Consider the following 13,791-nt stretch of genomic DNA (forward strand, 5'->3'; position numbering starts at 1 on the left):
TATTAAATCACGTTAATATTGTGCAAACGAGCTAAAACGTAAATATTTTACTTATTGATACATGATTGGTTACAACACTTGAAGGCAGGCAAGCCATACCAATTATGGATACAGTAGCAGTAGCAGCAGCAGCAGCAGCTTCCTCCAATGGAAAATCTTAATCCAGATTCTCTACGAAGTACAGCACGAAAACTATAATTTACTTGTTTAAGAATATGGCATCATAAAGATAACACAATAGAACCTGGGACAATACGAAGTGTCAATGCCTATTATTCCTCCTTTCTGACTTGATAGCTTCGTAAGACGTCATAACTTCCTTGAATTTTGATTCGGCAAAATCTGCAGAACAAAAAACAAAAATGATCACTCACCCCAGGCTAATTATGGATTAATTTAAAATCCATAAATTCCCACCTTTGTCATCCTGATTCTGATCTGGGTGAAACTCCTTTGCCTTCGTCCTAAAGGCTGACTGAATGCAAATATATAAAAATAGGGAATGAGAGAAGAAAATAATTGCAGACAAGATGGCTTTAAAATAACTCATATACTGACTCGAAAGAATTCAGCATTGACCATGAAACTCAAATTGGATTTGATCATTAATTGATTTCTTTTCATTCGTTTAGCATGACTTCAACGACATAAGCAACTCTAAATGTAAATAGTTGTACAAGCAAATTTTTAGCACCACCACCATTTAAGATAGCACAAACAAGCATGTTATACGCATAGTGGGCAATCCATTTTTCATGATATTATGAATGGATCAAGTATATCATGGCGAATTTTTCAGAAGAATGTGCCTTCCACAATAGAATCCAATAAGTGAGATTTCAAGTAAGTGTTTACATCGTCTTCTTCTGCCCCAAGTAGAGAAGTTTCCAATGTGATTGTTCCCGAGCGAATCGAATTGGAATAAATTTTTCCATCCTCTTGGACTACGATTAGAGATTTTTTGTTGACTTCCACTACATAAGCAACTCCAAATGTAAATAGTTGTACAAGCGAATTTCTAACACCGCCGCACCATTTAAGATAAGCACAAACAAGCGCGTTATACACAGTGGGCAATACACAAAGGAGATATATATAAATGTTCCAATAATTTGACTTATTTGGAGATAACTAGAAGAGTAGGAGCTTCGTAGGCATCATAAATGTGGTATTAATTATATCATGTTGCTTGGGATATGGAACCAAATGTACTGTAGATGAACAGATCATGACACTCAAAAGATTTTCCAAATGACCACACCTTTCAGAAAATGAGATTTGCTACCCTTTCCTATTAATGGCATCGCAATATAAAAAGAACTAAATAACATAATCTTGGGAACTGTTTTATGACAGAGGTTGTAGTCTACTGGAAGAAGCCTAAACCAACTAACATGGTGATCAAGGAGAAATCGAGTCTCATATTCCCTTCATTCTTTCGCTGACCATCTAAAGCTCAATGGAATTTTAATCAATTGCTGTCCCCATAAATCCCAAGTCTTTATTTTTATCTAGTTTCTCTAGGCCTACAAAAATAAGAAGAATGAGAAAAGTGAAAACCATTTTTTTCTTTATGTTCCTATTTCTTCCCTCCTTTCATATTTTTATCATCTCTTCACATCAATTGTCCTAGTCAACTAAATAAAGAAAAATTTAGAAGTATCTCTACAGATCTATAACTTTCTAAACTCTTTCCTCCTCTTATTTTCTAAAGGTCCGTTTCAACAAAAATAGGCTGTAAACAAAAACAAAAACCATGTCATAATTGAAAAAAGCTGGTATATTGCGCATAATGCATCACTTCATTCACAACCATAAAAATGATCCATAAGAAAATAATAGAAACATTGGCTAATACCTTTATCTCATCATCTGTGTACGGTTTTGTCCTCAACCTGTTGCAGAGAAAGAAAAAGCAAAGTGTTCAACCTTTACGTAGAACTATAGCTTATCATATGGATACAAGAATTAGTTAAATGTTCGTTATAAAACAACGTTATAGTCTAGCCAAATAATAAACCAAATTATGATATAAACGTATTTATAATGATGGTAGAAGAAACTTAGAAGTTAAGGTAAAAGTAATGTGAGAGAGCAATCTCATTTCTTTCATTGTGCAATCAATATGCTTTCACTGTCTTAATAAATTGCTATGTTACTTAAAAAAATCATTTCTATAATCTATAGCTCTGCATGAAAGTCCTTTCTGATTTTATCCAGAATGCATTAACCATAGTATATCCGCCTACAGCATTAGCTTGTCAGTTGATAAGACCAAACAAGAATTGAAGTACAACATTATCTTTTCATACAACTTTCTACTCCTCGAGTCACATTAAATTTTATTCCACTTACAGAAAAGTATGTGATTTGCTTTTACCTAAAAGTTATTCTCGAATGCAACATCTACTTTCTGAATTTGGATCAACTTTTAGGTTACCGTTCTCAACTTTTTAAAATTAACACAAGTTTTCCATCATTCTCTCTCCTCATTTTGATATGATGACATCAAAAACATTCTACAAACAGCGATTGAAATAATCAGTGGTTGAAATAATCGGATTAGTTACTAATAATCTAAACTCCACTGTAAATAGATGAGGAGATGATCAGCTTTCGAAAGACTTAAAATTATGAACACGAAATTTCGGTGCATGATATCAAACAGAATAGGCCTAGTCAACTTTACAAATTAGTAATGTTAGATGTACAGTTATTTTGTTACCTAATTTGGTGTTGTGTAGCCTATAATTGTATACGTTTTATTGATGCCCAATGCAAGGAAATAAAATTTCCCAGCAATTTCCTCTCTTATTTTCTAGACGGTATTAGAGCAACATTTTTGACCTGGATTCATTCCTTGAAAAACCCTAGCCCCAGTTTGATTTTCTTTCTTCTCGAAAACCTTAACTTCCCACAATGTATGAAATCCCCTCCAGGCCCTCTCGAAACTGTAGCTCCAATTCTTATTCCCATTCTATTTAGATAACCATCATGGAGACAACTTTCTACACTGGTCTCAGTCAGTGCATATGTATATTCAAGGCAAAGGAAAATTTGGGTATTTGACTGGCGACATAAAGGGATTGTGTGCACTCTAGTCCTTCCTTGACGATAAGACGATCAAGTTCCCAGACATTTTGGAACTTATGCTGTATGGCGTCCAACACAGTTGGAACCGACACATCTCCTCCTTTATTACCATGTTATGGGGTATCTGGTGAGAAGGAAGCTAATTATGTCACTTGGGATGTTTAAAACTCCATGATTATTGCCTCACTGGTTAACTCATTGGAGGCAAAAATACCTCGAACTACATGTGCTATTCAACCACTCAGGATCTCTATTAACCAGATGTACTCTGACCTTGTCAACAATCCCAGATGTACGAACTGCAACTCCAGCTAGGAAGAAATTCGACAAGGAGGGGACAACATCACCAAATACTTAAATATCTTTAAGAGACTGGCAGGACTTGGATCTCTTCAATGACTATCAATGAAAATTCCAGATAACTACAATCACCACATAAAGATGGTTGAAAATCGTATCTACAAGTTTCTCGTTTGCTTGAATAAGGAACTTAATAAGGTAAGAGGAAAGGTCGCTCATGGAGGTCCTCTACCCTCACTTAAAGAGGTACTTACTGAAACTCAGAGGCAGGAGACTCGTCGTGGTGTTAAGCTTGGAAAAAAGGGGGCAGGGATGACAAAAAAAAAAAAAACTCTGCTCATGCAAAACATAACTAGGCCTTATAAGGATAAACTCAAAAGACTTGAAAGAATACTTGCTGATGACTTGGAAATCAAAGACTTGGAAACCTTGATATACTTCCTCGGTACATAGTTTGCTAGATCAAAAGGAGGGATTATAGATTCTCGACAAAAATATGTGCTAGACCTCTTGAGTGAGACAAGCCTACTTAGATGCAAGGAAGCAGAGACACCAATTGAACTGGATCAAATATTCCAATTAGCTAAACCAGAGGAAGTGAATGACACTGAATGATTTCATAGACTTGATGATTGGCTAATTTATTTGTCACAGTTGCCCAAATATAGCATTTGCAATGAGCATGGTAAGTCAATTTATGCATCCACCAGGACAATACACTTTGAAGCAGGTCATCTACAAGTTGAGGCATATATAGATGCAAATTGGACTGGGAGTATAACTGATTGAAGATCAACTTCCGGCTATTGTACTTTTGTTGGAGGAACTATTCTTAACGCAACAAAAAGTAAAATGTGGGTGTAAGAAGTAGGCTGAGTTTAGATCAATAGTTCATGGAATTTGCAAAGTACAGTGAGTCAAAAGAATCCTAGAAGAATTAAAGATCTTAAGCCCCTCGCCAATGAAGGTCTATTGTGATAACAAAGCAACTATCTAAATAGCCCATAAATCCTATTCTTGATGATGGAACAAACATGTCGAGTGGACAAGCAAGATCATCAAAGAGAAGAAAGATAACGGGCAAATTTTTATGAACAATACACCAAGGGTTGAACAAGTTGTAGACGTATATCACTAAAGGACTGCAGAGGAAACAATTTAAGAAACTTATAGGCAATGGAAGACATCTTCAAACTAGCTTGAGGGGGTAAAAGAAGTACAAATATAAATCCTATTCTTGATGATGGAACAAACATGTCGAGTGGACAAGCAAGATCATCAAAGAGAAGAAAGATAACGGGCAAATTTTTATGAACAATACACCAAGGGTTGAACAAGTTGTAGACGTATATCACGGACTGCAGAGGAAACAATTTAAGAAACTTATAGGCAATGGAAGACATCTTCAAACTAGCTTGAGGGGGTAAAAGAAGTACAAAGGATACATGATATAATTCATTTAAAGAGATAGCCATCTCAAAGTTGGAAACTGGCACGATTTATGAGAAGGATTACTTGTCCTTCAGGTGTTCTATACCTACCACTTTGTTACCCATTCAGTGCATAAACATGGAAATGATGGAGATATGTAAAAGTGTATATTAAAAAAAAACATGGAAAATAATTTAGATCAGATTAGATCGACATATTTTGATAAGATCGTAATGCATTAGAAATTTAGATTTAAGTTATTTACAACAATAAAAGATCTAGGCTACAAACTATAGAGACTATTAGTATGCTTGAATCAGAATTATAAGTATATTGAAATTTTCCTCCTATATTCTTCATGTCTTCACCTTAATCTTGTACTCTCTTAAGTGGTATCAGAGCCTACCCATTCCTTTGGCCAAAAATCCCTTAAGAATTACTTTTCATGTATTGTTCATTGCAGCATGTTACTGTTCACTTTAAAAGGCACTGTCATTAGTTAGTTTAACAAAAGTACATGGTTCATGTTATACTTGTCAGTATGACGATAATCTTCCTATTACTATTCCTGTAGAAGTTTGTCAAGAGAGTGAATAAAAAAAAAAAATTAAAAAAGAGTTCTTAATAAAAAAAACAAAGGGAAGGAGGAAGTAGAAAAAAATTGAGAGAGAATGAGGAGAAGAAGGGAAAAACATAGAAGAATTAAGAAAGAAAATTTTCAATATACTTGTAATAGTGATTCAATCTCAACAATAATACTCTATATAAATTGAAGCACTAGTTCCCCCATATAGTTGTAAAGAACTTGAATTAACAGGAACACCTAATGTTAAATTGGTTTTCCGTTCCCCTTTCAGTCGAGGGAATACACTCTTATTAGCTAAGAATTACAGCAAATTTGGTAAGTTATCTAACTATAGTAAGAACTAATTAGCCTATTTACCGTATATAAATTACAATCATATCTCATAATACATGCTATATATGGCTAACATCCCCCCTCAAATTGATGTTGGTTGATCAAAAAGCATCAATTTGTCAATCATGAATTGATGGCGATGACAATGACAATGAAAAGATAGGGCCTTGGTAAAAACATCAGCAGTTTGATGTTCAATGGAGATGTGAGGAAATGTAATCACATGTTGATCAAGTGCTTCACGGATAGAATGACAATCTACTTCAATATGCTTCGTGTACTCATGAAATACAGGATTGGCAGCAATCTGAATAGCGCTGATGTTATCAGCATAAAGCAAAGTAGAAGCAAATTGAGGGATACCAAGTTCGCCTAACAAACCTCGAAGCCACACAATCTTTGAGCAAGCAAAAGACATAGCACGATACTCGGATTGGGTAGAGGACTTTGAGACCCTATTCTGCTTCTTACTCTTCCAAGATATAAGTGCATCACCAAGAAATATGCACCAACCAGTAACTGAACGTCAAGTGTCTACACAGCCAGCCCAATCAGCATCGCTGTACCTTTTAACCGTAAAGAATTCCCTGTAGAGAAAAACAACCCTCAACCAGAGGTACCCTTGAGGTAACGAAGAATTCTTCGTACGGCAGCTAAATGTGGTTGACGTGGAGTCTGCATAAACTGACTGACCTGTTGTACAGCAAAAGAAATATCGAGTCGAGTAATTGTCAAATAGTTCAAACTCCCTACAAGCTATTGATATAAGGATGGATCCGATAAAAGTTCCCTGTCAACTTGGATGAGCTTGATATTGACTTCCAAAGGTGTAAGTACGGAATTCCCAGATTGAAGGCCAGCTGAGATGAGAATCTCTTGGGTATACTTGTGTTGATGTAGAAGCAAACTATTAGGATAGGAATGAACCTGAAGAACAAGAAAATACTGTAGAGAACCAAGATCTTTCATATGAAAAGAGGTGTTAAGATGCTGCTAAAGTTGCACAATCGATTGAATATCAAAACCTGTTATGACAATGTCATTCACATATACTAAAAGCACAACAAGACTTGAGGCAGTAGTTTTAAGAAGCAAGGAGAAATCAAACTGACTCTAAGTGAAATGAAAATCCAACAAAGTAGTATGGAACTTTTCAAACCAACCGCGTGGTGCCCGTTTCAATCCATATAAAGAGCGCCTCAACCGACAAACCTCAGTAGAAGAGTGAGAGAACATACCAGGAGGACTCATATATATTTCCCCCTTCAAATCACCATGTAAAAATGCATTTTTCACGTCCATCTGCCGGAGAGACCATCCTCTAGAAGCAGCTATAGCCATAATAGTTCTCGTCGTAGTCATCTTTGCAACAGGTGCGAAGGTCTCCTCATAATCAAGAACATGCTCCTAATAGTTCCCAAGAGCCACCAATCGGGCTTTATATCTCTCTACAGTACCATCAAGCCGAAGTTTAATCGTATATACCCATTTGCATCCAAGAAGTTTTACCCCATCAGGACATGGAACGATGTCCCAAGTATGATTATCCTGAAGTGCCTGAAGTTCTTCCTGCATAGCTTTCCGCCAACAAGCATGAATAGAAGCTTAAAAGTAAGATTTGGGTACAGAAGTAGTATCAAGGGTAACCTGATTAGCAATATGTGGAAACCCATACTTATCTGGAGGGCGTGAGACTTGAGATGATCGTCGACGGTCAGTGATGATGGGATCATGCGAGGTTCAGTGTCCGAAGGTGGCAATAAAGGACATCGCTGATATACAAATCCGGGCTTAAAGAGCTCAACATTACAAGACATCATCAAACTTAGGGAGCTGAATAGAGGCAGAATCATGAACACGAGACTGGAAGAAATATTGATTGTCAAAGAAAATTACATTTCAAGAAATACGAATTTTGTTAGCATCTGCATCATAACACACAAACCCTTTGTGTGAATTATTATACCCGAGGAATGCACATCGAGCAGCCTGAGCAGTAAGTTTCTGACGTTCAATAGAAGGTAAGTGAACAAAACAGATACACCCAAATATATGAAGTGAATCATACTCGGGTGCAACATTAAACAATCGAGAGTACGGAGAGTCAAATTGTAAAGTTGGAGAGGGAAGAGGATTAATCAAATAAGCAGCCGTCGATAAAGCTTCAACCCAAAATCTAGAGGGCACAAAAGATTCAATTAATAAAAAACGAACAACATCTAGAAGATGACAATTTTTATGCTCAGCAACCCCGTTTTGTTAGGGAGTGTAAGGACAAGATCATTGGGAGAAAATCTCTTTTGTTTTTAGATATTCCTGGATATTGTTGGACATATATCCCCCTCCACAGTCAAAACGAAGTATCTTAATTCTAGTATAAAATAGGGTCTCAACAAAAGCAACAAAGTTCTTAAAGATGGAAAACACATCAGTTTTAGATCGCAGGAAATAGACCCAAGTGAAATGACTATAATTATCAATAAATGTTACGAAATACTTATACTAAGCATGCAAAAGTATAGGACTTACACCCCATACATCAGTATGAATAATCTCAAAACACGTGGAAGCCCGAATACCATGCGAAGGAAAAGTTAAGGCTCTACTTTTACCAAGTTTACAAGAATTGCAATCAAAAGACACGAGGAAATGAATTTTTATTGCCCAAATAACCATTCTTTAATAGATGAGTTAAAACATTAGATTTAGGATGTCCCAATTTCTTATGCCAAGCATTACTATCATTAGCAATAGCAGTACAAGCAACTGAATCAAAAATGGAAAACTGAAGAGGAAATAAATGTCCCACTTCAGGCCCCTTCGGATCACTTTCCTCGACGCTTGATCCTGTACACAACCACCACTCCGATTAAAACAATTTCACAATTATCATCTACCAATTGTCAAAAAAAAATTAAATTCGTAGATAATTCTGGTGACACAAATACATTGGTGAAAGAAGATCCCAAATTTCCAATTGCAGTAATAGGAAGAGTACTCCCATTGGCAATTTGAATAAATTGATCATCTTTATACTTTCGAATATCATGTAGAGCTTCTGTATTACCTGTCATATGATTTGAGGCTGCAGAATCGACCAACCAAGGAACAGCAATTAGATTTTTCTTACCTTGAAGATCAAGAGCAGAAAAAGCAAAAACAATCTGTTGAACCATTTTAGGTGTAAGAGTAGATGGAGAAGCAGTTGGAGTGGAAGCAGAGGAGACAACAGCTAAATTAGACTGGATAGCGGTGCGAAAGGTTGGGCCTTGTCTATTCTGAGGTCGCAAGTGACAATCTTTAATGATATGCCCATCCTTTTTGCAGTAATTACAAAATTTCTTACTGCAGTTCTTTGCAATATGCCCAAACTCCCTGCAACTATAGCACTGTATCTGAGTTTACATTTTGCCCTTTCCTTGAGCAGCATACACCACATTAACCATCTCATTAGAGTTAAGTGGCAAGACGTTATTCTTCACGTGATAATTCTCCCAAGCATATGTCCAAAGAGGGAACACGAGTACGGTTCAGTAAAGCAGCCCTTGCAGTCTGAAATTTTGGTCTCAACTCATCAAAAATTGATCTCTTTGACTTTCAGCATGGACAACTTGAAGTGCAGCTAAAGCTTCTTTGGGAACCTTGGAATAAGTCATTCCAGAATATTCACTCATAGATTAAGGAATCCAGAATAGAATTGATCAACAGAAAGATTACCCTATTTATAGTAGCAATTTCTAATTCCAATTGGAACTTCCAGGCAGAGTTGTCTTGATAGTAAACACGCCTAAGGTAATCCCACATTTCTTTAGTAGTAGTGAACGAACGAAGATTGTTGACCATATGTGGTTCAACGGAACTCAGTAGCCAAGAAGCAATCTTGGTATTTTTACTGTCCCATGAACTAAGTTCTTTGATATCAGTCGGAGCCTTAGAAGACCCATCCAAATGACCCCATAATTCTTTCCCTTTCACAAACATCCTGAACTGAAATTCCCAACTCAAGTAATTTTTTCCATTAAAACGAATAATTGAATTTTCTCCAGACATGGTGAAATTTAAAGATTTAACAACTCAATTCCAATAAAATATCTAGTCCAGCTAAATTAGTTGGGCTCAAAATTGAAAGTTAGGCTTCCTCCACAATTAAATCCAAACACGTTACAAAATCCAATATCAAACAATAAATAAATCCAATGCACCAACAAGGCCCAATAATGGAATGTCCAGACAAAAGTGTTATATAGCCCAATTAGCAGGAATCTAAACCAAAGCCCAATAAAGTCCAGTAATGAAAACAACGGACCAATAACAGGAATATACCTGCCGAGAATCAATATCCCTTGCCAATCACCATTCACTAAGAAAAATCCAAGAAAAAAATGGATCTGTTGATCCACCGCCAAGAAGAGAGAGCCGACTGAAAGGTCCCCCCCATTCGATGACTCCAAGAGCAGCGACTTCCAAACGAAGAAAATCGCACCAAGAAACCCCGAAAGCCGTAACCTAAAATTGGCCACAGATAGTCCAACAACCAGAAGACATCGGTGACCAATTCCTGACCACCAACTGCCCTTTACTCTCTACAAATTGCTGACAGATCCTCTAATGAGTATTCTGACATCCCAAGGCCGAGGTATTTTCTATAAGAATCCAAAACCGAGATGATACTTTGAAGAATCTAAGAGGGCTCTGATACCATGTTAAATTCGTTTTTCGTTCCCCTTTCAATCGAGGGAATACACTCTTATAAAGCTAAGAATTACAGCAAATTTAGTAAGTTTTCTAACTATAGTAAGAACTAATTAGCCTATTTACCGTATATAAATTACAACCATATCTCATAATACATACTGCTATACATGGCTAACACCTAATACATCAAAGCTTATCAAATGTCAAAATCATTGTAATCTTATCTACACAAATCTAATTTAAAATAAAATAAATCTGAAAAAGCTAAACTATCTTCCTTCTTTTGTAAAATATATTTCTACGTTTCTATTATTCTAATTGCATGCCTCTATGATCCTGAAAAGATTGAAGGGAAATATCAAAGTCTCGTTCGTGTAGTAATGTACAAGCTTGTCCCTATTTGAGACTAAGGTATGTCTGTAGCCAATAGCACCACCACTCTTTTTGAAAATACAATACAATACAATAGTCAATACAGCATCCCTATCCCATTTCAAATGTCCTTCATCAGACAATAAATAATTGTATTTTGTTGAAAATAAGAAATATTATCAACTTAGCTACTTGCAAATTCTTCTCATTTTATTTGATAGATTAGGTATTGGTTAACATCTGCAACATGTAATATACCTGTCAAGGCCAAGGACTGAGTAATGGTGTGATAATGAAGTTCTTGCACTGGCCCGAGGAGTCTCTCTAAAATTATTATCCTTATCCCTGTATGATGTATCCGCTTTCCAGTACCAATCGTCCCTCCGAAAATGTTGATGATATGCATTTGGATCATTTTCTGTCCATCTCTCATAACTTTTTCTGAATTTATTTCTCTCTCTATAGAATACACTTTGCATTCGCCTAATTCGCTCCTACAAAAAGCATAAGATAGATGAATATGATAGTAAGATTAAACAGATTTCAGTACAAACAGAATGAAAGATCATAAGGAGTTTGCAAGAAAATCAAGTATGATAGAATTTTCAATTAAGAGAATACCATGGTCTACTTTATTGCTTCTCAGTGAAGGAAGTGCAAAGAGCTCTCTTTATCCTTCAACAGAAAATAAACTATTCTGAACTCGTAATTTTTTGTTCGGTTTGTGGAAAAAATAAGGGTTTTCACAATGCAGTCTATAGGTGCAATATCCATGAGCGCAGTCAGAAGTGAAAAGGAAAAGTGCACTTGTACTATTGTTAAATCAGAATTCTCTTGAATTCCATTTTATCTTTGAACTTCAGTTGAAACTTTCAAGTCCTTTGAAAGAATTTTGCAAGGTTATTATGTGCATTTTGACAATCATCTTTTCATTTAGAAGTTCTCAAATAAATAGTTTTCAAGAGATCTCCTCCAAATCACTGGTATGGCTATCGAAATAGTGAGCATCAGCATTTCGGTTCCAAATCCAAGTGGCAGCGTAAGATCCTTTAGCTATTGTTCTTGAGAAATGGCCCGGTCACTGCATCTCCATAGTCTTTAAACAAGAACCCATCAAACTCAAAAAGAAAAGGACGGATAGAAATAAGCCCTTCAATTAATAGTATTTTCAGTAAACTGCATTTTCAGCTACACCAAAGCTCCATTCGAGTTTGATCTATTAAAAGATGAACAGAAAGATATACTTTTTAAATATTTTCAATCAAAGATCTGAATAATAACTTATGCTAAATGAATACAAATAATATTTACTGCCGCCTACTGTGTTAGGATTTTGGAATAGTAACATCAATCTGCTATGTGAAACGATATATAGATCAGAATAAGAGCATAAATTACAAATTTCATACAAAGAAAGAACGAGAATAGGAACAATATAAATTGAATTTCACCACTCTTTCCATTTCTTCTTCATATTCTTCTTGCATACGGTGATTATATCTTCTCCAGGCCTCCTCCTGAAATTTCGTTCTGGAAGAACGGCCAGTTGAGCATTTCCACGATGACTGAGACCTGTTCAACTTTTTGTAATACCAAAGCATCCCAATTTGAGTATGTGTTATGAATAACCAAAAGGAAATGACATTTAAGGACGGCAAAACTGAAGCAATTAAAAGAGTGCCTATAGCAAAATTTTGCCAATGTATTATATAAGCAACTACTTGTTCTTATAACTTTATTTGGGAATCAGCCACAGACAGAGAGAAGGGAATGGAGGAAAGTTGCTACACCTACTCATCAAAAATATTGAATGTCGTGAACTATAGGTATCTGAAAAAATATCCCTAAGAAAGACAAAACAATTGAGAACTATGAAACCAACAGTTACCTGAGTGTAGATCCAATCAACCGTTGTTCGCAATTGGGTAACCTGCGACAAAGATACTCCCAGTTATAAAGTAGGGAAAAGCTTTTAAATGCATCACATTACAAACTTTCACCACTTATAGACTAACAAACCAAGTCTATACCTAGAATATTTGAAATGAATGCATGCAAAAAAAATATATATTTCAAGTTTTTCACTCTCTTCCACAAGATTCTGCTTGCCATTATCCTGTTCATCCCCCCTGGAGGGGTATTCTCACAATCACAATTTCTTCTTGCTGCTTTTGTAATTTTAGGTTCTGTGACAAGCAATATTGTGCTTCCATGTCAATTTGTAAGATTATAAGGTTCACCTTGGGAAACAACTCCTCTGAATTTAGGTATGATTTGTTATGAACCCTCACCGTGTTTACAGCTTCAGTGAGAACCGAGTTGGCTATTTTTCCATCTCTCTACTTCTCTCCTTTTAAATCTATGATGTCATCATGCTCAGGAGCCTAGGTAGCAGGATGGGATCTCTCATAAACTTCATCGGGAAGTGAAAAAAAGGATAAAAAATGCCATGTCTCTCATAGCTGAAGATATAAATATGAAGGAAGTGCTGGATCATTACATGAATGAACAGAAGGAATGAAATATCCTCCAAAATTCAAAAATATGGAGGAATAGGAATCTTGATAATGACCAGGAAAAGCAACCAGGGAAAGACAGAAGCATTCCCAGGCAAAAGGAAGTAATCTGAAGTGCTGGGAATAGAACAAGCTGATGCAATGCAGCCAGGAAAATCTTAAAGCCTGGAGAAGAAAGCAATAGGAAATTTTCCAGATTTAATTACTGACATATTGTTAGTCACCAAGAGTATAGTAATTTGAAATACAGATGTCCATCCCTAATATTCACTAAATGCCTTTGAGAATTCTCTTACCTACCAGGTGAAACTGAAAAGTAATTTCACTTGCTAATTAATGGATATGTTGGCATTCCCTCCAGAAGCCCCACAAACCAAAGCGGCGAAAAACAAATAGAATTTTCTAAAAAACCGGCTAACAAGGGTATTACTGCATATGAGAGCATAGTAAATGTTGAAGGTAATA

At 36.0% G+C, this 13,791-nt stretch overlaps 1 protein-coding gene across 1 annotated transcript; it reads right to left on the minus strand.

Annotated features, from left to right (window-relative positions):
• Window positions 1-18: 18 nt before the first annotated feature.
• On the minus strand, window positions 19-13,584 carry LOC111386123. The gene is made up of 9 exons (XM_023010559.1): window positions 13,575-13,584; window positions 13,396-13,491; window positions 12,830-12,996; window positions 12,699-12,740; window positions 12,262-12,390; window positions 11,069-11,304; window positions 1,859-1,895; window positions 418-475; window positions 19-342 (listed from the first exon to the last, which is right to left on the minus strand). Exons 1-9 carry the CDS (start codon window positions 13,582-13,584, stop codon window positions 263-265), a joined length of 855 nt encoding a protein of 284 aa, XP_022866327.1. The 3' UTR covers window positions 19-262.
• Window positions 13,585-13,791: the final 207 nt, after the last annotated feature.

The sequence above is a fragment of the Olea europaea genome, unplaced genomic scaffold, assembly GCF_002742605.1.
Source record: "Olea europaea var. sylvestris unplaced genomic scaffold, O_europaea_v1 scaffold3429, whole genome shotgun sequence".
Taxonomy (NCBI): Eukaryota; Viridiplantae; Streptophyta; class Magnoliopsida; order Lamiales; family Oleaceae; genus Olea; species Olea europaea.

Coding starts and splice junctions, on each gene's coding strand:
- LOC111386123 (XM_023010559.1), bottom strand. Junction 12,741..12,829: donor ATATTCTAGGTATAGACTTG/GTTTGTTAGTCT, acceptor TCTTTGTCGCAG/GTTACCCAATTGCGAACAAC. Junction 343..417: donor TCAGAATCAGGATGACAAAG/GTGGGAATTTAT, acceptor TTTGTTCTGCAG/ATTTTGCCGAATCAAAATTC.